This window comes from Gossypium hirsutum, chromosome D08 (genome assembly GCF_007990345.1).
Source record: "Gossypium hirsutum isolate 1008001.06 chromosome D08, Gossypium_hirsutum_v2.1, whole genome shotgun sequence".
Taxonomy (NCBI): Eukaryota; Viridiplantae; Streptophyta; class Magnoliopsida; order Malvales; family Malvaceae; genus Gossypium; species Gossypium hirsutum.
The window spans coordinates 59,647,636-59,672,157 of NC_053444.1; the positions used below are offsets into that span (position 1 = coordinate 59,647,636).

At 36.5% G+C, this 24,522-nt stretch overlaps 1 protein-coding gene across 1 annotated transcript; it reads left to right on the forward strand.

Moving 5' to 3' along the window:
- On the forward strand, positions 1 to 1,755 carry LOC107931300 (IRK-interacting protein). The gene is made up of 2 exons (XM_016863157.2): positions 1 to 161; positions 286 to 1,755. The coding sequence occupies exons 1-2, from the start codon at positions 69 to 71 to the stop codon at positions 1,639 to 1,641; spliced, it is 1,449 nt and encodes a 482-aa protein (XP_016718646.1). The 5' UTR covers positions 1 to 68; the 3' UTR covers positions 1,642 to 1,755.
- Positions 1,756 to 24,522: the final 22,767 nt, after the last annotated feature.

The window sequence follows — 24,522 nt, forward strand, 5'->3', positions numbered from 1 at the left end:
CTCGTATATATATATCAGTAAAAACCAAACAAAAAAACCGACCCAACTATGAGATAACAAAGAAGAAAATGAAAAACACGGTTCCTTCAGCTTCTCCTTGTTCTTCCAAGTCCCTTCCTCCTACTCCTCCTCCACCTTACCAATCCCCTCTTTTCACTCCTGTAAGTTCCTTTACTGTTTGTTTCCCGAGAATTTATAAGTGGGTACTTTTTATTTATTTATTTATTCTTCCTGTAAGTTTCATTCTTTGGCTTTCTCTTTGTTGTTGTTGTCGTTGTTGTACAGACTCAAGAATGTGAAAGGGAAGAACAAGAAGAAGGTACACCAAGTGTGACGACGGATAAAGGGCTGACGCCGAAGCACCTCCCAACACCCCTCCATGACAAAACCACTAGAAAACCCAACGCTAGGAAACGTTCGGAATCTGGTGGTGGTGATGGAGATGGCTCGGTTTCTTGCAACAAGTGTAGGCCAAATTCTAGGGAGAAGATCTCCGTGGTTCCTTTGGACAACAACAATGGAGTTAACAAGCATTCCTTTTCCATGCCAAGTCCTAATGGGATTTTCAAGTCCATTTTCCATTCTTTAACAAGGAAGAGTCCTAAATCAACTGATATGTCTACAGACAGAGAAGAACAATGGAAAATTGCTGCTGCTGAACTCTCACACAAGCTTATTCAAGCTACGAGGAAGAGAGATGAAGCATTAATGGAAGCTTCGAGGTTAAAATATTCCATGGCTGAACTTGAGAAGAAGCTTAACAAGCTTGAAGTATATTGCCACGATTTGAAGTCTGGTCTAGATGAATGTAACAGCAACTCTCCTTATAGAATGGGTCAAACTCATAATATTCATCAAGTGAAGAAACAAGATGGGGTCATTGGAGCTAATGAGAAAGTGGTTCAACAACTCTTGGCTTCTGTATCTGAATCCAGGTCTTCAATCAGGCTTTTAAGTAGATCACTCACCATGCAATTAAGGCACATGGGTAGCAAAGTTTATGAGAGAATATCTGTGCTTTTACAGCCTTATGATATGAAGATTTCTCACTCGAAAAACCCCAAAAGCCTTCTCCTTTACCTCGAAGCTTTGTTGAACAAAGCTTTCTTTGAAGATTTTGAATCAACCGGGTTTCAAAAGAACGCGGTGAACCAAATATTGAACCCCATTGATCGTTGTGAAGCTAATTACAAATCATTCAATGAATTACAAGGTCTAACATGGGAGGAAGTTCTGAATAAGGGAACAAGGCATTTCAGTGAGGAGTTCAGCAAGTTTTGTGACAGGAAAATGAATGAAATTGTGGCTATGTTGGGTTGGAACCGAGCTTGGCCTGAACCATTGCTACAAGCCTTTTTCGGTGCCTCAAAGAGTGTGTGGTTGGTTCACCTTTTGGCCAACTCGGTGCATCCTGGTTTACCAATCTTCAGGGTGGATAAAGGGGTAAGGTTTGATTCAGTATACATGGAGGACATGGATGGAGAAAGAGCCAAGAAATTGGTTCCAAGCATGGTACGGATCATGATCACACCAGGGTTCTATGTCTATGGCAATGTAGTCAAGTGCAAAGTCATTTGCAGGTACTCCAACAATGTGGATAGTAGTTTAATTGATAAGGGTTTAACCTCATCATCTCCTTAGTGTTTAAATTTACGTAGGTATTGGTTAGAACTCAAAAGTGAAACCCCTTTGATTACTTTTGCACTTTGTAATATTGTGGTGCTAGTTTATATGTGCAAATTTGGTATTTATCAAGACTTATCTTTTTGGTTTTTGGGGTAGAGATGATGTATATTTTTCCCCACACAAATAAAAAAGGGGGGGGGGGGGAGGGCCTTGGATTAAAGTAAAGATTTGGCATTTTCTTGTTTATCATTGTCTTTATTTAATTTAAATTTTTTTGCCAATCTGGAAATGTGGATAAACTTATCACATGTAGAAATGGATGCTTACCTTGTGAAGGATTTTTTGGATCTTCTAGTTTTTATTGGGTTATTATATGAGCAATTTGGTTGCCAAATTCCCTTCTCCCCATGCACTAGTGTTGGTTACAACTTAATTTAAACCCGCATTAAACCCAATTTTTTCAGTATATTAATTTAAGGTTAGATTATTATTAGGTTTGAATTTAGTATTTTTTTTCATATTGGAGTCTAATTTTTTTAGTTTGAATAAGTTTTAAATTTGATAATTCTTCTCACATTAAGGTTTAGACTATGCAATTGTTTCCCGTTTCTTTTTTTTTCTAAATTACTCCCTAAATTTGACAATTTTTACAACATTAGAGCATGAATTTGGTAATTATTTCTACATTAAGACTTGAATTTTAGAATTTTCAAGGGTCAAATTAGACAAAAAAAATTTAAAATTTTAATGTGTGAATAATTACCAAATTAAAGGCTTAAGTTGAAAAAAATAATTGAGACATAAAAAATATCAAATTTAAACAAAAAAGATTTAACTTTTAATTTAAGATTCTGTTTAACATATTTCTAATCCCAAAAAGGTTCAAGAAATAAAAAGAAACCTTTATTTTGAGTGGGAAAATAATGTGTAAGGAAAGGACAAAGATTGTGTGTAGGAATGAAAATGAAGTTTGCAGAGCAAAAGTGTAGAGACCATGAGTTTTGATTATTCGCCACTTCAGACATGCTTTGTTGTTTTACTCTCTGGCTTTGAGCCTGCTGCGACTTTGGGTCTGTCCATTGCAGTTTTAATTTATATATCTCAATTGGGATGGACCTCTGCCATCTTGGTTACACCTTATTTCTATTAAAAAAATAGCAATAGCAAAGGATTTATGTTAAAATCAAAATTTTTTAGAACCATGGTTAGAATTTTAGTTTCACAATTTACACGGTGTTTAGTGATTTTTTTTTGTTTTAAATCTGTCTAAATCAATCTCACTCTCGAAAAGTAAGAATTCTCCCAGAACAATTACGATCAATTCACATTTTAAAAATTTTGCAACTTTACTAATAAAAATAAACATACAACATGTAATACAATCATTCTCGGGCTTTACATGAGCTTATTGAAACTCTAAAGCTAAATCAAAATTGAAAAAGGACTAAAATGAAATGTTTCAAAATTCAGAGTGGATGTCATGACATGAGGGAATTCCTCGTCGCGACGTGACTCAATGTCTTGGTCTCGTTAAGAAGATAAGGTACCTCGTCACACCGTGACCTAGAATTCAAGCTCGTCCCGGCAACAAACATACGACGTCACAACATGACATCCTCGTTGCAACGTCTTTTGAACGAAGTCACAACGTCACTAACTGTTTTTGCAATTTCACATTCTCAAAGCCTGCAATTTCAAAGGCATAACCATACAAACCTATTCCAATCTCATTTTAGACCAAATGAACAGCAACCAAGCAATTTTAACATAACCTTAAGCACATTCATATCACATTCAAAACTTCAATTTTCTATACAACCAACATCAACATCCTCAATGGCATTCATCAATATATATATCAATTCCTTACCTCAAACAAAATACAAAAGTCTTAAGCTACACACTCATGTGTCTATGCATCAAACTTATACCATTCACATGATAAAACTACAAGCCACCTATAAGAACACTTTTAATTCATGCTTAAGGTATATTCACAAACAACAAACCAAAATACCATTCTAACTTGGCATATTAAACTTACAAATAGACATATATATACTTAACTAGGTACTAAATGACTCAACCTAGGTACGTGCCCTTATAACACAAAATAAGACGATTACAAACTTGGTGAGTCAGGAGTTGTAAGTTGGATGCTTTCATGATCGTTTGACTTATCAAAACTCTACTTGTACCTACACATGAAAAATAATACTATATGTTTAGTAGTGATACACGGTAAGTTTATTAAGATCTAATGCCTTATAAATAGGTTTGCACACATGTATATAATTGCTTCTCACAACCTTTCAAACCATTATATAAACACCTATGAATTTCATGTAATAATACATATGATTACTTCCATGCTAAAACATGTACTCATTTATACTATGCTTACCACTTTTTCATTTATGTAAATTGTATATGATCATGCTTGCAATTCAATTACCTTCTAAATAACTTAAGCATATGATATTATTTCGTATGACAAAATTTCATTACTTGAATCTACTCAAGCATAATTTCGCATTACTATTACTTGTCTATTTCGAGTCTAAAATTTTAGTTTCACATAGCCGGTCCACCTCACGAGCTTATAAGCTCATTCATAGTCAATAGCTCTTAGTTTATCATTAACTTAATTTAATTCGTCATCCCAGGTTGTCTGACAACGATGGTTTACCATTCCGAATTGACCTACAACGATGGTTTCCAATTCAATTTTGTCATCCCAGGTTGCCCGAAAATGATGACTTGCCACCCTGGATTGCCCGGCAATGATGGCTTAGCACCCTGAGTTGCTCGACAACGATGGTTTTCAGCTTAATTCTGTCATCTCGGGTTGTCTAGCAACAATAACTTGCCACCCTAGATTGCTTAGCAACAATGACTTACCACCCAGGATTGCCCGACAACGATGGTTTTTAATTCAAATCATACATAAACAATTCAGTTATCATATGTCACAATATACTTCAATTCGATTTCACATCAATTGTCTAATTTCAATTAACTTAGAACTTCTTACTTTATTCAATATGGTCTCTATCTCAACATTAGTCTTACATACTCCAAATTAATTCAATTTATCCACGAATACTTGCTTTAATGACGTACATTGTAAAATAACATAAAAACATGGAAATTAAATAGGTTTTAAATTATAGAAATACATATTGTAAACTCTGATCTATTCGTCAATGACTTTATCTTTTCCCTTCTTTTTTGAGGAATCTCGATCAACGTTAGCTGCAGATTAACATAAACACACAAAACCATCAATACACAATCAATTTAACACTCAATTGCAAATTTATGCAAACTTCACATTTTATTCAATTTAGTCTCTAAAACCAGAATTAGCATAACTTTTGATTTAAAACTCCAAGTTTTAATCTAATTTCACTATAATAAATTAGAAACCTCCTATTTCTCATTTCTACAACAAATTTTATAGTTTATGCATTTTATTCTCTAATTTACAAAACTATCAATTAACTTCACAATTTAGTCCTTTTTTCACTTTTAAGTTCAAAATCTATCAATTTAATACCTAAAACTTCAAGAAATCAATAATGGTAATTTCCCTAAACTTTAACAGTTTCATAAATTGATACATGAGCTAGCTAATTTAAACTCTCATGATCTCAAAATCATAAAAATTACAAGAAAAGGACTAAATTGCACAATTGATGAATTTAAAACTTAGAACCCTAGGTCATTTGTCTTCCTCTTCTCCTTCAATGGTTCGAATATATTAGGATGAAAAGAGAAGAATTTTCTTTCTCTTTCATCCAACTTCACTTTTATCAAACTATTTATTATTAATATTTTAATATGTTTTTATCATTTAAATTATAAATTTATAACATAATTTCTATACATATTCATTAAGCCACCCTTCCACTAAATTTCCAAGTGGTATAATGTCCACTTTATTCCCTAACCCCATTCTAATTAATAAAAATCCCTAGTAATTGAAGTTTTACTACTTTTATAATTTAGTCCTTATACTTTAATTAATTACTAATCCAGCGTATTCATCTATCCAAAATTAAATTCCCTTATAAAATAAATCCATAAATATTAAGTAAAAATATTTACGGGATCAGTTTATTAAAATAAGGTCTTGGGACTGTATTTTCCGGCACCACTGACTTTCAGGTTTTTACATAGCCAATGGAAAAATAGATCAAGAAGATAAATCATAGAGATCATGTAAAACAAATATTAATTGAGCTATTTTTTTCATTGTGGATACAGGTGTGGCCAAGTCTAGCATGCCACACATGAAGATCATTTTGTAAAGTTATAAAGGAAGAAATAGTAGACAATGGAACAATGATGGATGTGACAAGAGGTGAAATGGTACTTGTAGGTATGTTAGGAGGTTGAAAGAAGTATAGGCCACCATGCTCTTTACCAATCTCCATAATCCGTCCACTACAAAGGTCTTGTAAAAGGCAATAAGAGGGATAAAGAGAGACAAAACAATTGAGATTTTTGTGAATTGAGAAATGGAAATCAAATTATAATTGAAATCTGGTACATATAAAACATTGGTTAACATATGATGGGAGGAACGGATATGAGTGTCAATGTGAGTGGCAGGAGTTGATTTTCTATTAGGCAATTGAACATAAGAATTGTTAGAAGCAAGAACAACAGAAGAATGCAAGTATTGAAAATCAGAGGTTATGTGACTAGTGAACCTTGTGTCAAGGATCCAACCAAGTGAAGTTGATGCAAAGGCGAAAGGCATACCTGCTATGTGAGTGTAACAATAATAGAAGAGTCCTTTTGTAAAAGGGTAAGAAGTTGTTGATATTGTTCTGAGGTTAAAATAAGGGTAAAAGGAGCCTTGACAGAAGAAGCAATGACAGATTCAAGTGGATCTTCTGAGGAGATAACATGACTAGCAACAGGTTTCTTCCTAATAAACTTAAAATTAGAGGGGAAACCAATTAGAATGTAATACTTTTCACGTTTGTGGCCCTTGATATGGCAGTGATCACAATTGTCATTGAACCTACACTTGGAAGGGCTAGTAAGAATAGCTAAGGAATAAATAGCAGTAGGTTTAGAGGCAGAAGGCAGAGTGGAGGAGAGCTGACGCTGAGATTCTTCCTGTACAAGCATGAAGTAAGCTTGATTGACCCAAGGTAGAGGTTGAATAAACAAGAGTTGACTACATATAGTAGAATAAGAGTTATTGAAACCTGTTAAAAACTGAAATAAGCATTGTTGAGGAAGGTGTCCAGAAGTGTGTTGAACACTATCACGGTTACATAGTGTGAAGGGGACTAAAACATCATGTTCATCTCAAAGAAGTTGGAGCATTGTGAAATAAGTTGAGATGGGAGAAATACCTTAAGTGTAAGAAGTAATGGTTTGATGTAGATACAAAATTTATGCAACCATCAATCTTGTTATACCATTCTTGAAGATCTTGCCAAATAAGGGAAGCACTCGAAGCAAAAACAATACCAGCAGAAAGTTCTTTGCAGACGGTGTTTAATATCCAAGAGAGGACACTCGCATTACAATGTTCCCATTGTGGGTGAAGAGCTGTTGGAAGATCAACATTCAAGCAAGTTCCATAAAAAAAGCCAAGTTTATTTTTGGCGAGGAGAGCAATGCGCATGGACCGACTCCGGACATTGTAATTTTCTAAACCAAGAAGTTGATGAGAGACAAGTAAAACTCCTGGGGTATCGGAGGGATGGAGATAGAAAGGATGATGAAAATCAATGACAATAGATGATTGAGGGATGGCCATTGAAGAAAATCGGAAAGAAGAAATGAGGGGAAGCAAAAGATAAAAAACAAGGGTAAAACCCTAAATCATAGCAATTGATACCATGTTAAGAGAAAGGGAAGAAATTATTTGAATCATTATCTATTGATTGATATATCTTTTGCTGGTACAACATTCTTACTTTTATACTCTATACATAGTAACTAACTAGTATTTTTAATACAAAGATTAATATTAATTACTAATAACTAATCCCTAGATACTAGTAGCTGTTATGACAACTTTATTTAACAACTTCTACAAAACCACCACTCACGGGCCCTCGACCATCGTCACCTATCATTAACCTTCACCCTTTAAACAAAAACCCTCATTGCAAGCTTCACAACATCATACGCCACAACTCAAAAGCCCCAAACAAAACATGAAAAAAAAACCTAGCAAATCAATAGCCAAAAACTAAAAAAACAAATGGAAAGAAAAAGAGAAGAAACCTATATCCGCTTCGGGTTTCACGGGTTGGAGAACTTGGGACCCCAGTTCAATGATTTGAACAGTCGAGCCATGGTTGGTTAAAGAAGAGCTGTGGGCAGAATATGGTAACTATTCGACAGTAGACGATGGAGATCCGTTGAAGCCTTATTCAAAGCTTTGAGGTCTTAATCTCGGGATTTTGAAAGCCTATTGGGAAATTTGAAGTGAGATTTGGAAAGAAGAGACAAAAAGAAGCCATTTGGTGATGATGGTTGGCCAAAGAAGGTTAGGGTTAGAAGAAATGAAAAAAAAAAGAAAGAAGAAGAGATCAAAGAAGAAATGAAAAAAAAAGTGATGGGCTTACAAGGTTTCACGAGAGAAAAGGAAAAATTACAAACTTAGTCCCTAAACCATTTGGGGTGAAACAGGTTGGATGGCATATGCTGAAAGGTTATAGCTAGGTGCATTTTTTGTGTAGTTTTTAACTATTTTAATTTACTTAATTTAAATTATGTTGCATTTAATTTTTAATTGTAATTTAGTTTGAAGAAAATTAAATTATTTTTTTTAAAAGAGTCGACAACCGATTCAAAGAAACTAAGGGCACGTTTGGTTCGCTGTATTGGAATAAAGGCGTAATGGAATAGAGACGTAATGGAATAGAGGCGTAATGGAATAGAGTCGTAATAGCAAATCAATTGTTTGGTTGAATGTAATGGAATAGAGACTTAATAGTATTCTTGTGTTTGGTTGAATGGAATGGAGATGTAATAACATAAGGAAAAAAACTAAAATGACAAGAATACCCTTAGCAGAATTTTTTTAGGTTGATAATTATTGTTATTGTTATTAAATTTTAAAATAAGATTATTAATATAAATAATAAATAATGTAATCATATCTTAACATAATTTTTATTAAATATAATTTAATAAAATTCTTAATATTAGATATTCTTAATATTAAATTACTAAAATCGTAATATATATAATACTATAAAATATAATTTAACATAATTATTATTAAATATAATTTAATAAAAATATATAATTTAATAAAATTCTTAATATTAAATATATTCTTATATGAATTACTAAAATCATAATATATAATACTATAAAATATAATTTAAAATAATAATTATTAAATATAATTTAATAAAAATATATAATTTAATCTAAAGTTTGAATGTGTATTTACCTAACAAAAATCAACGAACTCTCGTGTAACTATAACCTAATAATATATGATGTATAATTAATATTTCGTGACTAATTAATAGTGTAATAACAGATTTTGCTCGGGCTTTAAAGGGCCCAATTTACAATCGGCCTATGTGGCCCAATTAAAAAACAAACTGAGGCCCAAACCAAATAGTGGCCCAAAACTGATTCAGGAAACCCTAGGGTTTCCAGGAAGTAACAGTGCCGCAACCGAGCCAAGCCAAGGCCGAATCTCCATGAATCTTCATACCTGCACGAAAATGGAAACAAACAGAATATGGAAAATGAAATCGGAGATTTGCAAATCAAATCAAAAGAAAATAGATATTGTTTCTTCTTTTATTCTTTTTCATATAGCTATATAAAGCTATTGATAATACTGTAAAAGGCCCGGATTTTGGAGATCAAAAATATAAACTGCAACTTTCGCAATATCAAGAGCAAAAATCGAAGCAAAGGTGGATACTTGCAATTTTTTTATTTATTACATATTTTTTATTTACATACGAATAGAATAGAAAAGAGAAGGAAAGAAACAACCTGTTTTCGAGCCTGAAACCGTCGTGGATGGCCGAGGAAGTCGTCACCGAGGATTCAAGACCGGAAGCCGAAAGGTTTCTGTGCTTTTAGGGGCTCTTTCATTATTGTTTTGCAAAGATTTAAGCCCAGATTCGGGCATAAGGGTGTTGAGAAGGCTAAAAGGGAGATGTTCCCTTTTTCTGTCCACAGCAGACGGCGGTGCCGGCGCCGGAGAACGGCGGCCGGCGCGGTGGCCGGTGATCGTCCGATGACCGACCGATGGTTGGAGGACTGAAGGGCTGAGAGGTTTTTTTGAAAGATTTGGTTTTTTTTTTTAAAATGGGTTTTGAAATGAAATTTGGTTTAAATTTTGGCTTAAATAGCCAATTGAAAACGGCGCCGTTTTGAGGGGAGGATCCGCGCGTCGACCCGACCCGGACCCAGGATCCGCGTGTTTTTATGCGGAGGGGCAAATTGCGCTTTTAGCCCCTCCGCCTTTAAATATATTTATAATTAGGTTTTTTTATTTTTTAAATTCCCTCTTTAATTTATTTTAATTTCAATTTAACCCTTCTTGAACGACACCGTTTTAGAGGAGAAGGGAAAATTTCCCTTCCAGCCCCTCTATGTAACTCGCGCGTTCAAGTTAGTCCTTTTACTTTAATTTATTTACGGATTTACCCTAGATATTTTAATTGCAATTCAATTTAGTTTTTTTATGTTCTTTTTATTTATTTTATTAATTAATAGTGTAATTATTATTTTTCTTCTAATTTTTTTTATCTATATATATTCCTTTTATATGTACACATATATATATTTTTTAAAAACGAATATTTTCCTATTTTTTTAAATGAATATTTTCATATATATATGTATATATTTACGTTTTTAAGTGATTAAATACTCACCTTTTTTTTCCTTTTTTAAAATATACTTATTTTTTTATTATTTTATATATGTATGTGTAATTATTTTTTTTCTTTATTTTCATAAGTATATTATGTGTTGTATTTATATATAAATTCTATAACCTAAAATTTTATTTGTAAATTATATGTATATTTTTAATCTTCATAATTTCCATGTGTACATCTTTTGATCCTTATTTATTTGTTTGCTATCCCATCCATTGTATAATTGTGTTTACATTTAATATTTTGCATGTCGTGGATTACCTTTTTTATTTTGTTTATTCATTTGCTTATTATTTTTATGTCGATGATGTATTTATTATTGTTATTATTGTTATTATAGCATTTGCATGTATAAAATCACGTTACATCATTTTTTTACTCAAATTTAAAGATAGAAAAGTTTTTAAAATTAAGATAATGTTCGTATTTAGGATTTTCAAGGGAATTGAGCCCTAACGTATTGGGTTCCGATTTTCTTCGTTAAATCCGATAATCGAGCATTTCTCTTCAATCAAAAAAATAAAAACTCATTATTGGGAATTCAACACATTGTGTCCTAACGTATTGGATGTGACGCATTGATTTCTCAAAATGAAGATTTTTTTAAAAATAATAAAGGAAATATTCCGAGTTTGGGATTTTAAAGGAATTGTGCCCTAACGTATTGGGTGTGATTTCTTAAATCTTGGGTAAGTGGATGTTCTTTTAAAGTAAAGGAAATATTCCAAGTTTGGGATTCTAGAGGAATCGTGCCCTAACGTATTGGGTGTGATTTCTTAAATCTTGGATAAGTGGATGTTCTTTTAAAGTTTTATTGTACAAGTATTTTGGCCCAATTCATTTTGGGGAAAATTAGAATGCTGTGCCCTAACGCATTGGGTGTGGTATCTTCTTTCTCTGAAATAATAAGGGTCTTAATACGTAGCCTTTTAAGTTTTGCTAAGGATTACGTTTTTTTCCAAATTCTTGACCTTAAGACACTAATTAATTAACTAGGTACCAATTTTGGACGTTACGAGGGTGCTAATCCTTCCTCGTACGTAACTGACTCCCGAACCCGTTTTCTAAAATCGTAGACCAAAGCTGTTTTTTAGGTGATCCAATCACACCCTAATAAAAGATTGGTGGCGACTCTCAATTTTCATTTTTTTAAGTCGACAACCTAAAACTTTTATTTTTCAAAAAAATGGTTTCGACAGCTTGGTGACTCCGCTGGGGACTTTTTTAAAAAAAATAAGAGAGTCGAGCCACAAAGTTGATTAATTTTTGTCTTATGGTCGAGAAAATATTTTTAAAAAAACTCATGACATCCTTTAGCATTCATTATCTTCTTGTTTAAATATAGTTTGCAGTCTACATTTCATGAGTTGAATATTTTTACCCTTTTAAGTGGGAGTGAGAAGCTATGCCTTCATGAGGTTTTACCTCCGTGTAGGGTAGTGGATTGCTTTCAGGATACATCCGTACCTATGTCTTCGTGAGATTTTCATCTCCGTGCAGCCATAGGGAAATGCATTCCCTTGAACTGAACTCGGTCCATATGAGCCTATAATGGGTGAGGATTGAGGAATTTGCTGGTTCAGGTACCTTTACTCTAGAAGCCAAACTTCATATAATGAACCTTAGGAATCCACCCTAGGTAGAGTCATACTAAACCTAATAGATATCCAATTAGGGATCTTTACTATTTCTTGATTATATCTTGTGTTTCTATGTTATACTGACTTTTGGTGTTTTATTTGCATGACATGACATTTCATTTCATCATAAAAGGCGTCAATCCAAATTCTGTTGCTAGATAGAAGGCTTATCATGGAAAGCGGGTTTCTTGATAAAGTGGAGGACAATGCGGCTGTTCGAACTTGGTCTGAAACAACCCAGCAAGAAAAGGGTGATAGTTTGGTTGATGGGCATGTATTAGAGTGATGGAACTTTACGCATATCAGTGTAACTCAAAACAATTTGCAAGAATTGAAGGAAATCTGGGGTCAGTGGAGTGATGAGGTTAGACAGCTCTTTTATGATAATTTTGGGGATCCGCCTTATTTGCTTGATGTGAAGGTAGACAAGCACTTGTTTCAAGCCCTCGCCCAATTCTGGAATCCTGCTTATAGTTGCTTTACATTTGGGAAGGTCGATTTAGTTCCTACGATAGAGGAGTATATGGCTTTACTCCGTTGCTCAAAGTTTCAAGTGGATAGGATCTATTCGAGAGCGGTAAATGTGCCAACCTTTTCCAAGAAGCTGATGAGTGTAACAGGAATGAGTGAGCAGTGGGTTGTCGCACGAATTAAGCAAAAGGGTGATAGTAAGTGCGTTCCTTGGAGAGGCTTGAAGGATGCAATTCTCACACACCCAGATGTAAGGAAAAGGTTAGATGTTTTTGCTTTAAGTATATACGGCTTGGTTGTCTTCCCTAAAGCCTTGGGGTATGTGGATGAAACAATCACTGATTTATTCGACCGGCTCAATAAGAAAGTTACACCGATTCCAGCAATTTTGGCAGAGACTTTTAGGTCATTGAGTGCATGCCGGAAGACGGGCGAAGGTAGATTTATTGGATGTGCACAACTTCTACTCCCATGGTTTCACAGTCACTTTTGGAAAGTGGATAAAGTTTCGTATTGGGTTTTCTCTGAAAATTATTCACCACTAAAGGAGATAGTTGTTACGCCTATGAGAGACGACATTTCGAATGAGAAGTGGATAGAAATTCTTCAAAATCTTCGAGAGGAGGACATTGAGTGGAGAGCTCCTTGGTTACTTCCAGATGAGATCCTGTATAGGTGTGGTAGTTTTGATTGGGTTCCTTTGCTAGGGGTTTGGGGAGCTACTAGATACGCCCCATTATTGATGCTAAGGCAATATAGATCAAGGCAATTTATACCTACGACCCAAGGGATAGCTGATTGTGAATTTTCGTACAAGGATGATGGTTATAGAAAGAAGATTCAAGAGATGGCTAGTGTGTGGAAACAAACTCGCCGAATGAAGAGGCTAGCTGTGGGACCAATGACAACTCCTGAGTATCATCAATGGTGGGCTAGAAGGATTAATGACAATACACCTAAGTTAAATCAGGATGAAAGACAGTCAATAGAAGAGCATTTGCGAGTCATTCCTTCTAAGTTGGAAATCATAAGGCAAGATTTTGAGAGGAGAAATACAGATTTGGAGAAAAAGATAGAGCAAATGGAGGCGGAAAAGACGAACTTAAGATTGGATATAGACGTTCAGAAGCTTGAAAATGAAAAGTTAAAGAAAGAGAAAAACAAGGTTGAGGATGAGCTGGGTAGTCTGAAGACGGATTATAAAAAAATGCGTTTGTCAATGAGAACTGCTGGGCTGAGAAAGACTTCAGAACAATGGCGAGCAGAAATCCAAGAAGAAAAAGACAAAGCCGATAGATGGGAACAAAAATGTAAGGAAATGCAGAGACGAAATGAAGTCTTAGAAAAGAGTTTGTCAGAAAGCCAAAGGAAAAAAAGCGAACTAAAGGATAGGGTGGTTGTGTTGGAAGGATGTCTTCGTCAATATCGAAATCGAAATTTGGCAAAAGAGTTGAAAGCTAACTTGAGCAAGATTGAAGAAATGAAGAAAAGAATTGAAGAGTTAGAGATGGAGTTGCAAAATTGTGAGATCCAGATCAAGCACTTGAAAGCAAACGAGAGTCATAATAATGAACAGTTTCACCATTTTCAGAGTCAAGTTAGAAACAGAGATCATCTTATCGAGGAAGCTGTGGTCCAGATTCGAGAAGTAGCTGACCATATACAGACTTTAGCAGTACAGGCTAACACAATGAGTGTGAAGTATGAATTAGAATCGGATCGGGGGCAAGAATTAGATTTGTTACTTAGAAAGATTAGAGTTCTAGGTACTAGGGCAAAGTCTTATTTGTAATTCACTTTATGTAAAGGAATTTAATTTCTCGTAAAGTTTTCTTTTATGGAATTGAATCAAAATTGACGCCTTTTCTGCATTCATTGCATGCATTGCATTGTTTCATATGCCTTAATAAATACATTAAGGGATTCTAATTAATCTAAATCACTCCCCAGCTAATCTGGAAACCAATCAACCTACCAAGCACCACTACGGTACTCGATCAAAAACCAATGATATGGATCAAAGAATGGAAAGATTAGAACAAACCCAAAAGGAAATACAGGAGCTGCTTCAAAAGCAAATGAATGAGCAACAAAAGATGATAGACAAAATGATGGAGTCTCAAGGGAGTATGATGACTCAGTTAGTCAATAAAGGAACTGATAAAGGAAAGGGTTATGTGCTCAATATTGAAGAATGAGACAATGATGGACTTGTTTATCTTCTGGACTTTACACCCCAACAAGTTAAGATGTACCCGCGTAGGTCCTCTGTTACCACTAATCCTCCGGGTGACGCTGCAACGCAAATGAATTTCCAGACGGGATCAGGCTCTAACCCCGGTGCCAATTTTGTTAATCCTGCTATTCCTGATTTTGATGAGATGGTTGGAGAGGAAAAAATGAATGATGAGTTATCAAAACAACTAGAGGGAAAAGTACAAATGGCTGGAAGAGAAATTTAGAGCGATGGAAAGTGCAGAAGGCTACTATGGAATAGATGCTAAAGAATTGAGTCTGGTTCCGAATTTAGTACTCCCTGACAAATTCAAAATGCCTGAGTTTGAGAAATATAATGGAACCAGTAGCCCCGAAGCTCATATTACCATGTTCTGCAGGCGAATGACCGGTTACGTCAATAATGACCAACTCTTGATTCATTGCTTCTAGGATAGCCTCACAGGGGCAGCATCCAAGTGGTACAATCGATTGAACCGTACCCAGATTAATTCATGGAGAGATTTGGCGCAGGCGTTCATAAAGCAGTACAGCCATGTGACTGACATGGTACCTGATAGGATCACTCTGCAAAATATGGAAAAGAAACCAGGCTCTGCAGAGATGGAGGGAGGTTGTCGTACAAGTTCAGCCGGATTTTCTAGAAAGAGAGATGACGATGCTTTTTGTCAACACATTGAAGGCACCATTTATTACACATATGTTAGGGAGTGCTACTAAGAGTTTTTCCGACATAGTTATGAATGGTGAGATGATAGAAAATGCTATCAGAAGTGGGAAAATAGATGCTGGAGAAAGTAACAGAAGGGCGGCCTTGAAGAAGAAAGAGAACGAGGTTAACAACACGAGTTCATATTTGAAGACAGTTACAGTGAATCAGCCAGAAAAAGTGGCTGTTAACCAGTAAGGATCATCAAAGCAGAGATCTGATACCAGACAAAATACAGAGAAAATTCAATTTACGCCAATCCCAATGACGTATAGGGAGCTATATCAAAATCTATTCAATGCACAGTGGTTTTGCCCCCTTCCACTTGAAACCACTGCAGCCTCCATACCCCAAGTGGTACGATGCAAATGCAAGGTGCGACTATCACGCGGGAATTGAAGGGCATTCTATAGAACATTGTACGACGTTCAAAAAGATGGTGGAAAGACTTATAAGCTTGGGAGTGGTAAAATTAGATGATTCACCCAATACAGAAAATCCGTTACCTGATCATAACGGAGTGAACATGATAGGTGGGAGCATGGGTAGAAAGATCAAGGAAGACATATCAGAGGTAAAAATTCCTTCGAGGTGGGTCTGGAAAAATATGGTAAGAAGGGGATTGATCGTCTCAAGTTCAGAGAGAAGCTTCGAAAGAGTGAAAAATTACTGTGAGTTCCATCACGAGGAGGGACATAAAATCCAAGAATGCGCAGAATTCAGAGCCTTGGTTCAAGACCTGATGGATAACAAGGAGATGGAATTTTATGAAGAAGTTAAGGAGGATAGGAGCATTTGCACATCAGAATCTTCGAAGGTTCCAAGAGTAGTGCAGCCTGTGGTCATTATCTCGCGACCCAAGAAGGATGAGGTGAGAACATCAACAATGCCAAGGATCATAATAAAGAAACCTGCAACCTTTCCTTACCAAGACAGTAAGAAGGTCCCATGAAACTATGAGTGCAATACGACTGTCCCAGGAAAAGAAACTGCAAAGAGCCAGTGTGCGAGTGCCAATCCAGAATCTATGAAAGAGGCTACACTAGGGGAGCAAAAAGAGAAAATAGTTGAGCCAGTAAAGGAGGAAGAAGCTGTGGAATTCCTCAAATTTTTAAAGCATAGTGAGTATAATGTTGTTGAGTAGTTGCATAAGCAACCAGCCCACATATCTGTACTATCCTTACTATTGAATTCAGAAATACATCGAAATACGTTGATGAAGATGCTAAATGAGACCTATGTGTCCAAGGATATTTCTGTCAGTAAGCTAGATCGGTTGGCCAATAATATCAGTGCTGATAATTTCATATTTTTCAATGATGATGAAATACCTTCTAGGGGCATGGGATCTACCAAAGCTTTGCATATCACTGCACGATGCAATGGGCGTATTTTTCTAGGAGTACTGATTGACAATGGATCAGCTTTGAACGTATTGCCGTTAATCACACTTAACAGGCTACCCATAGACAGTTCGCACATGAAAATTTGTCAAAATGTAGTGAGGGCATTTGACGGTACAGAAAGGAAGGTCATGGGAAGAATTGAGGTACCTTTACTGATCGGTCCAATAGTTTATGAGGTAGATTTTATTGTGATAGACATCAAACCCTCCTATAATTGCTTATTAGGAAGACAATGGATACATTCGGCAGGGGCAGTACCGTCATCATTACATCAGATGTTGAAGTTAGTGTTAGATGGTCGGCTAGTGACAATAAAAGCCGAAGAGGATATAATAGCAACTGTATCCAATAAGACGCCGTACGTGGAGACCAATGACGAGTCAGTTGAATGCTCATTTCAATTTTTGGAGTTTGTAAATGCGGCATTTGTTCCTGAATGGAGCAAAATTTTGGCTCCAAAATTATCCAAAACCACAGAGATGGGTTTACAATTGTTGGTAGGAAAATGAGCTTTACCTGGAAGAGAGCTGGGGAGATATCTTCAAGGGAGGACTGAGATTCCAGTACTGAAAGAAAAGCAGGATCACTTTGGCTTAGAATACAAGCCAGATAGGGGACAGAGAAAGAAAGAAATAGAAAAAATGCAGGAAAAGAGAAGAGCGCGTTTGAATGGGGAAGAAGCTAAGTGGGAGCCAATGATAATTCCCCACATATCCAAAACTTTTGTATCTGGAGGAGTTATTTACTAGGAGAGAAGGAAATCGGTTGAGAAAAGCATTGAGGAAATGTTAGGAAATATGCACATCAATGCCATTCATGAGCATATGGATGAGGAAAGAAGCTGGCTGGACATTCGCCCTTATGAGCCCGGAAGTGTTCTAGACAATTAGACTGCAGAAAGAAATACCTAAAGTCTTTAGAAATGTCTCAGAGTAATGTTCAGAACAAACTTGTTGTTTTAGCCTAGAAATAACAAGAATTCTTTTGTGAAATAGGCCTATGTTTGAATATCATTATTTTAATAAAACATCTTTGCAATCTTTTTGAACAAATATTCTTTCATTCTTTCCATATATTCTTTCATCATTGCACAAATATTGTACATAAATTCATACATTCTTTTGTAACCCTATTAGGTCCATGTGTATCAATGACGTGAATGACGCTATTACGAGCTCAGAGTGCCCTTTTGAACGAAACGTGTGTTTAGAGGGATCGCATGACTTTGAAGGTGACGAAGATAGTGGTTTATCTTTGGACTTGTTGAGGATGGTAAAATAAGAAGAAAAGCAAATCCTACCTCACAAAGAATCAGTAGAAATTGTGAGCTTGGAGGAAGGAAAAGAGGTGAAAATTGGAACTGAGATCTCTACAAAGACAAGACGAGACCTCATTGAGTTACTTCAAGAATTTAAAGATGTCTTCGTATGGTCCTACCAAGATATGCCTAGATTGAGTGCTGATATTGTACTACATCGCCTACCTATAAACGAGGGTTGCAAACCCGTTCAACAGAAGCTCAGAAGGATGAGGCTTGATATTGTGCTCAAAATAAAAAAGAAGGTTAGGAAACAGTTTGATGCTGGGTTTTTGCAGGTCAAATACTCTGAATGGGTAGCCAACATCGTTCCAGTCCCTAAAAAAGATAAAAAAGTACGAATGTGCGTAAATTACAGGGATTTGAACAAAGCAAGCTCAAAGGACAACTTCCCATTGCCACATATTAATACTCTGGTGGATAATACAACGGGATTTTCGCTGTTTTCTTTTATGGATGGGTTCTCAGGATATAATCAGATAAAGATGCACCCAGAAGATATGAAGAAGACTACGTTCATTACTTTATGGGGAACATTTTGCTATAAGGTGATGCCATTCGAATTAAAGAATGCGGGAGCAACATATCAGAGAGCCATGTTAGCCTTGTTTCATAATATGATGCACAAATAAATTGAAGTATATGTTGATGATATGATTGTCAAATCCAGAACAGATGAGGAACATGTGCAGGTCTTGAGAAGATTGTTCTTAAGATTAAGGAAATTTCAGCTCAAGCTTAATTCGACAAAATGCACTTTTGAAGCCAGGTCAGGAAAGCTGTTAGGCTCGTAGTCAGCGAAACAGGAATTGAGATTGATCCAGACAAAGTCAAGGCAATACGAGATTTATCGCCACCACGTACCCAGAAAGAAGTTCGAGGTTTCTTAGGAAGACTGAATTACATTGCTCGGTTCATTTCACAGTTGACCGAGAAATGTGATCCCATATTTTGCCTTTTGAAGAAACATAATCCTGATGTCTGGAATGAAGAATGTCAGAAAGCCTTTGAGAAGATAAAGCAATACTTATCTAACACTCCAGTGCTGTCACCACCTAGCCCAGACAGACCCTTGATTTTGTATTTATCGGTGTTCGACAACTCTATGGGATGCGTACTGGGTCAACATGATGCGACTGGAAAGAAGGAAAAGGCGATTTACTATCTCAGCAAGAAATTCACTGATTGTGAAATGAGATATTCGCCTATCGAAAAATTGTGTTGCGCCTTGATTTGGACGACCAAAAGGTTGATGCAATACTTACTTTATCATACGACTTGGCTAATCTCAAAATTAGACCCTTTGAAGTATATGATGGAGTGACAGCATTGAATGGAAGAATGGCTAAATGGCAAATCTTACTTTCTAAGTTTGATATCGTATATGTAAGTTAAAAGGCCATCAAGGGGAGTGCGATAGCAGATTTCTTGGCTAGCAGAGCTCTGGAAGATTATAAGCCTCTGGACTTTGATTTCCAGAATGAAGATTTGAGGTATGTGACAAATACTGAAGAGGATCCCCAAGGAAATTATTCTTGGAGATTAAACTTTGATGGAGCATCAAATGCACTAGGCAGTGGGATTGGGGCAGTCCTGGTGTCTCCGAATGGAGATTATCATCCTTTCACCAGTAAATTAGACTTTGATTGCACTAATAACATGGCTGAGTATGAAGCTTGCATCATGGGTCTACGAGCAGCCATAGAGCAGAAAATCAAGACATTAAAGGTATACGAAGACTCAGCATTGGTAATATACCAGCTAAGAGGGGAATGGGAGACGAAAGATCCTAAATTGATCTGTTACCGGAGATTGGTTTTGGGATTGATCGAAGAGTTTGACAACATTACCTTCTGTTATCTCCCACGAGAAGAAAATCAAATGGCGGATGCTCTTGCTACTTTAGCTTTCATGATTAAAGTGAATCAATTAGATGACATGAAGCCTATTCAAATTAGTATTTATGATATCCCAGCCCACTGTTACAGTATTGAGGAGGCAGAGAATGATAATCATCCCTAGTACCAAGATATATTGCAATATGTGAAGAATCGCGAATATCCTGATCAGGCAACGGAAAATGATAAGAGGAAATTGAGGAGGCTAGCCATTGACTATGTTTTAGATGGGGAGATCCTATACAAAAGGGGAAAGGATCGAGTACTGTTGAGATGCGTGGACGCTGTAGAGGCTAAGGAAATTTTAGAAGAAGTCCATGAGGGTGTTTGTGGAACACACGCTAATGGATTCACCATGGCTAGACAGATTATGAGATTGGGTATTACTGGTCCACTATGGAAGGAGATTGCATCAATCATGCCAAGAAATGCCATAAATGCCAAATTTATGGGGATAAAATGCACGCGCCTCCTTCTCCTCTTCATGTTATGACTTCTCCATGGCCTTTCTCCATCTGGGGTATGGACGTCATTGGACCAATATCATCGAAGGCTTCCAATGGACATCGTTTCATTTTTGTGGTTATTGACTACTTCACTAAATGGGTAGAGGCAGCCTCGTATGCTAATGTCACGAAGTCAGCAGTCAGTAAGTTTTTGAAGAATGAGATCATATGTCGATATGGAATGCCTGAAAAGATCACATCTGATAATGCGTTGAATCTGAATAATAACACAATAGTGGAAGTCTGCGATCAGTTCAACATTAGACACCATAATTCATCACCATATCGCCCGAAAATGAATGGTGCAGTGGAGGCGGCGAATAAAAATGTCAAGAAAATCGTGGCGAAAATGGCTGAAACTTACAAAGATTGGCATGACAAGTTACCTTTCGCTTTTCTTGCATACCGAACATCTATCAGGACTTCTACTAGGGTAACACCTTTTTCGTTGGTTTATGGAATAGAGGCAGTATTACCCATTGAGGTTAAAATCCCTTCCCTCTAGGTATTGGCTGAGTTAAAACTGGATGAAGCCGATTGGATCCAATCTCGATATGATCAACTGAACCTAATTAAAAGCCATTCGTCATGGCCAAATGTATCAGAAGAGAATGATGCGAGCTTAAATAAGAAGGTTCGTCCCAGAGAATTTCATGAAGGGGATTTGGTTCTTAAAAAGATCCTCCCTTTACAAAAGGATTTCAGAGGGAAATGGATGCCAAACTGGGAAGGACCTTATGTTGTGAAAAAGGTTTTTTCCGGAGGCGCTTTGATTTTGAGTAAAATAGATGGCAAAAATCTTCCGAATCCTGTAAATTTAGACTCGGTTAAGAAATATTTCACTTGAAGAAAGGGAGGAATCAAAGTGAAAACCTGCAAAGGGCGCTCTGTTTACAAAAAAAAAGGAGAGGCCAATGTGAAAACCCGAAAAGGGCACTTTGAGACCAAAGGGAGTTTGAGTTGAAAACCCGAAAAGGGCGGCTCAAACATTGTCAGATTATGGCATATGATGATCTTGCTTCGCTAAAGTCAACAATAAAAGGATGGACGATGTCTTGGAGGCATTGACAAAGTGCTGTAGATCCCCTAAACACATGTTAAATTTAGAATGGTTCTTGGCTTGCATGGAGAAGTTCAAGCGGCGATATCCAAAGCACCTAGTCTTTATAATATTTGTACCAAGTTTGTTGGTTCTTGTAAAAACTTCATTCTTTCCTGTTCTTGAATATTTTTCTTTTCAGGACACTTACTATCAATAAATTCTTGAATTAATTCATCTCTTACTCAGTATTTTTGATTCTTGTGTCAGCATGTCGCATTAGAATAATGATTGATGGACTAATAATCTTTCACAAAAGAAGTTTTGTATATTACTTTGGGAATTTCTAAATAATTTAGTAACCTGAAATAGAGTTATAGTTTAATAACACCCCAAGTTCAAAGATTAAAGAGCCTAAGAAGGAGAAGTCCAAATTAAGACTGCTTTTTCAGATTTGGTTGTCTAAATATTGAATGAGACAGCAAGAAGTCCTGATGGGGATGGAAGAAATCCCCCATAGAAAAGAAGTTCCTCATTTGTGCATGAATATTTGGCAGGACACCCTGAGAGTGGTGTAAACAAATTTCATGATTTGTATCCTTGAATTACAATAGGAGAAGATTGAGAAGAGTCAAAATTTTCCTACTCTTAAAGTCACGGAGGAAGGAATATAGTACGAATTATGTGTCCTAGAGAGTTGAGCTTTGAAGTGTACAACGGGGGGCAATTTGATTAAACGTTCTTTTTGGAAATATCAGCCAAGCAAAAGGCGTCAACAACAAAACCTTAATAAACCTCAAAAATGATAATTCTTGAAAAATGACATTTTGCATTCATTCAAATGTCATTCACACATGTCTAGTTAGGAGCACTTGATGCATTTTTATGTCATCCTACTCATTAGGCATAATTAGGTTACTATACAGGTCATGTTCCCCAAAGAGCAGATCAGTGAAGACAACAGATCGCATCTAGTCTTATCTCCCTGAAGTTGCAGTGGAGCAGACTAAGTAAGCAAGTATTATCCTCCTGAAGTTACAGTGAGGCAGACTAAAGATGGCAAATCTTATCTCCCTGAAGTTGCAGTGGAGCAGATTAAAGCCGATAATCCTATCTCTCTGAAGTTGCATTAGAGCGGATTAAAACCTCAGATCTTATCTCTCTGAAGTTGCAGAGAGCAGATTGCATCTAGTCTTATCTCTCTGAAGTTGCAGTGGAGCAGACTAAGCAAAGCAAGTCTTATCCTCCTGAAGTTGCGGTGAGGCAGGCTGAAAATGGCAAATCTTATCTCCCTGAAGTTGCAGTGGAGTAGATTAAAGCCGACAATCCTATCTCCTTGAAGTTGTATTGGAGCGGATTAAAACATCAGATTTTATCTCTCTGAAGTTGCAGAGAGCATATCGCATCTAGTCTTATCTCCCTGAAGTTGTAGTGGAGCAGACTAAGCAAAGCAAGTCTTATCCTCCTGAAGTTGCAGTGAGGCAGACTGAAGATGGCAAATTTTATCTCCCTGAAGTTGCGGTGGAACAGATTAAAGCTGACAGTGGAGCGGGTTAAAACCTCAGATCTTATCTCCCTGAAGTTGCAGTGGAGCAGATTGGTAAATCAAGCTGAAGCTACAAGTTTTATCTTCCTGAAGTTGCAGAGAAGTAGATTGAAGCACTAGTTCCTGTACCTCTGAAGATGCAGTAGGAAGGAATACCAAAGTCCAGTACGACCGGGCAAAATTGCTTTTGGTCTTTGCTCTGTTCTCGTTACTCGACAACAAGCAAAGAGGGGCAGCTGTAATAACAGATTTTGCCCGGGCTTTAAAGGGCCCAATTTACAATCGGCTTATGTGGCCCAATTAAAAAACAAACTGAGGCCCAAACCAAATAGTGGCCCAAAACTGATTCAGGAAACCCTAGGGTTTCCAGGAAGTAACAGTGTCGCAACCGAGCCAAGCCAAGGCCGAATCTCCATGAATCTTCATACCTGCACGAAAATGGAAACAAACAGAATATGGAAAATGAAATCGGAGATTTGCAAATCAAATCAAAAGAAAATAGATATTGTTTCTTCTTTTATTCTTTTTCATATGGCTATATAAAGCTATTGATAATACTGTAAAAGGCCCGGATTTTGGAGATCAAAAATATAAACTGTAAATTTCGCAATATCAAGAGCAAAAATCGAAACAAAGGTGGATACTTGCAATTTTTTTATTTATTACATATTTTTTATTTACATACGAATAGAATAGAAAAGAGAAGGAAAGAAACAACCTGTTTTCGAGCCTGAAACCGTCGTGGATGGCCGAGGAAGTCGTCACCGAGGATTCAAGACCGGAAACCGAAAGGTTTCTATGCTTTTAGGGGCTCTTTCGTTATTGTTTTGCAAAGATTTAAGCCCAGATTCGGGCATAAGGGTGTTGAGAAGGCTAAAAGGGAGATGTTCCCTTTTTCTGTCCACAGCAGACGGCGGTGCCGGCACCGGAGAACGGCGGCCGGCGCGGTGGCCGGTGATCGTCCGATGATCGACCGATGGTCGGAGGACTGAAGGGCTGAGAGGTTTTTTTGAAAGATTTGGTTTTTTTTTAAAAAAAAATGAGTTTTGAAATGAAATTTGGTTTAAATTTTGGCTTAAATAGCCAATTGAAAACGGCACCGTTTTGAGGGGAGGATCCGCGCGTCGACCCGACCCGGACCCAGGATCCGCGTGTTTTTATGCGGAGGGGCAAATTGCGCTTTTAGCCCCTCCGCCTTTAAATATATTTATAATTAGGTTTTTTTATTTTT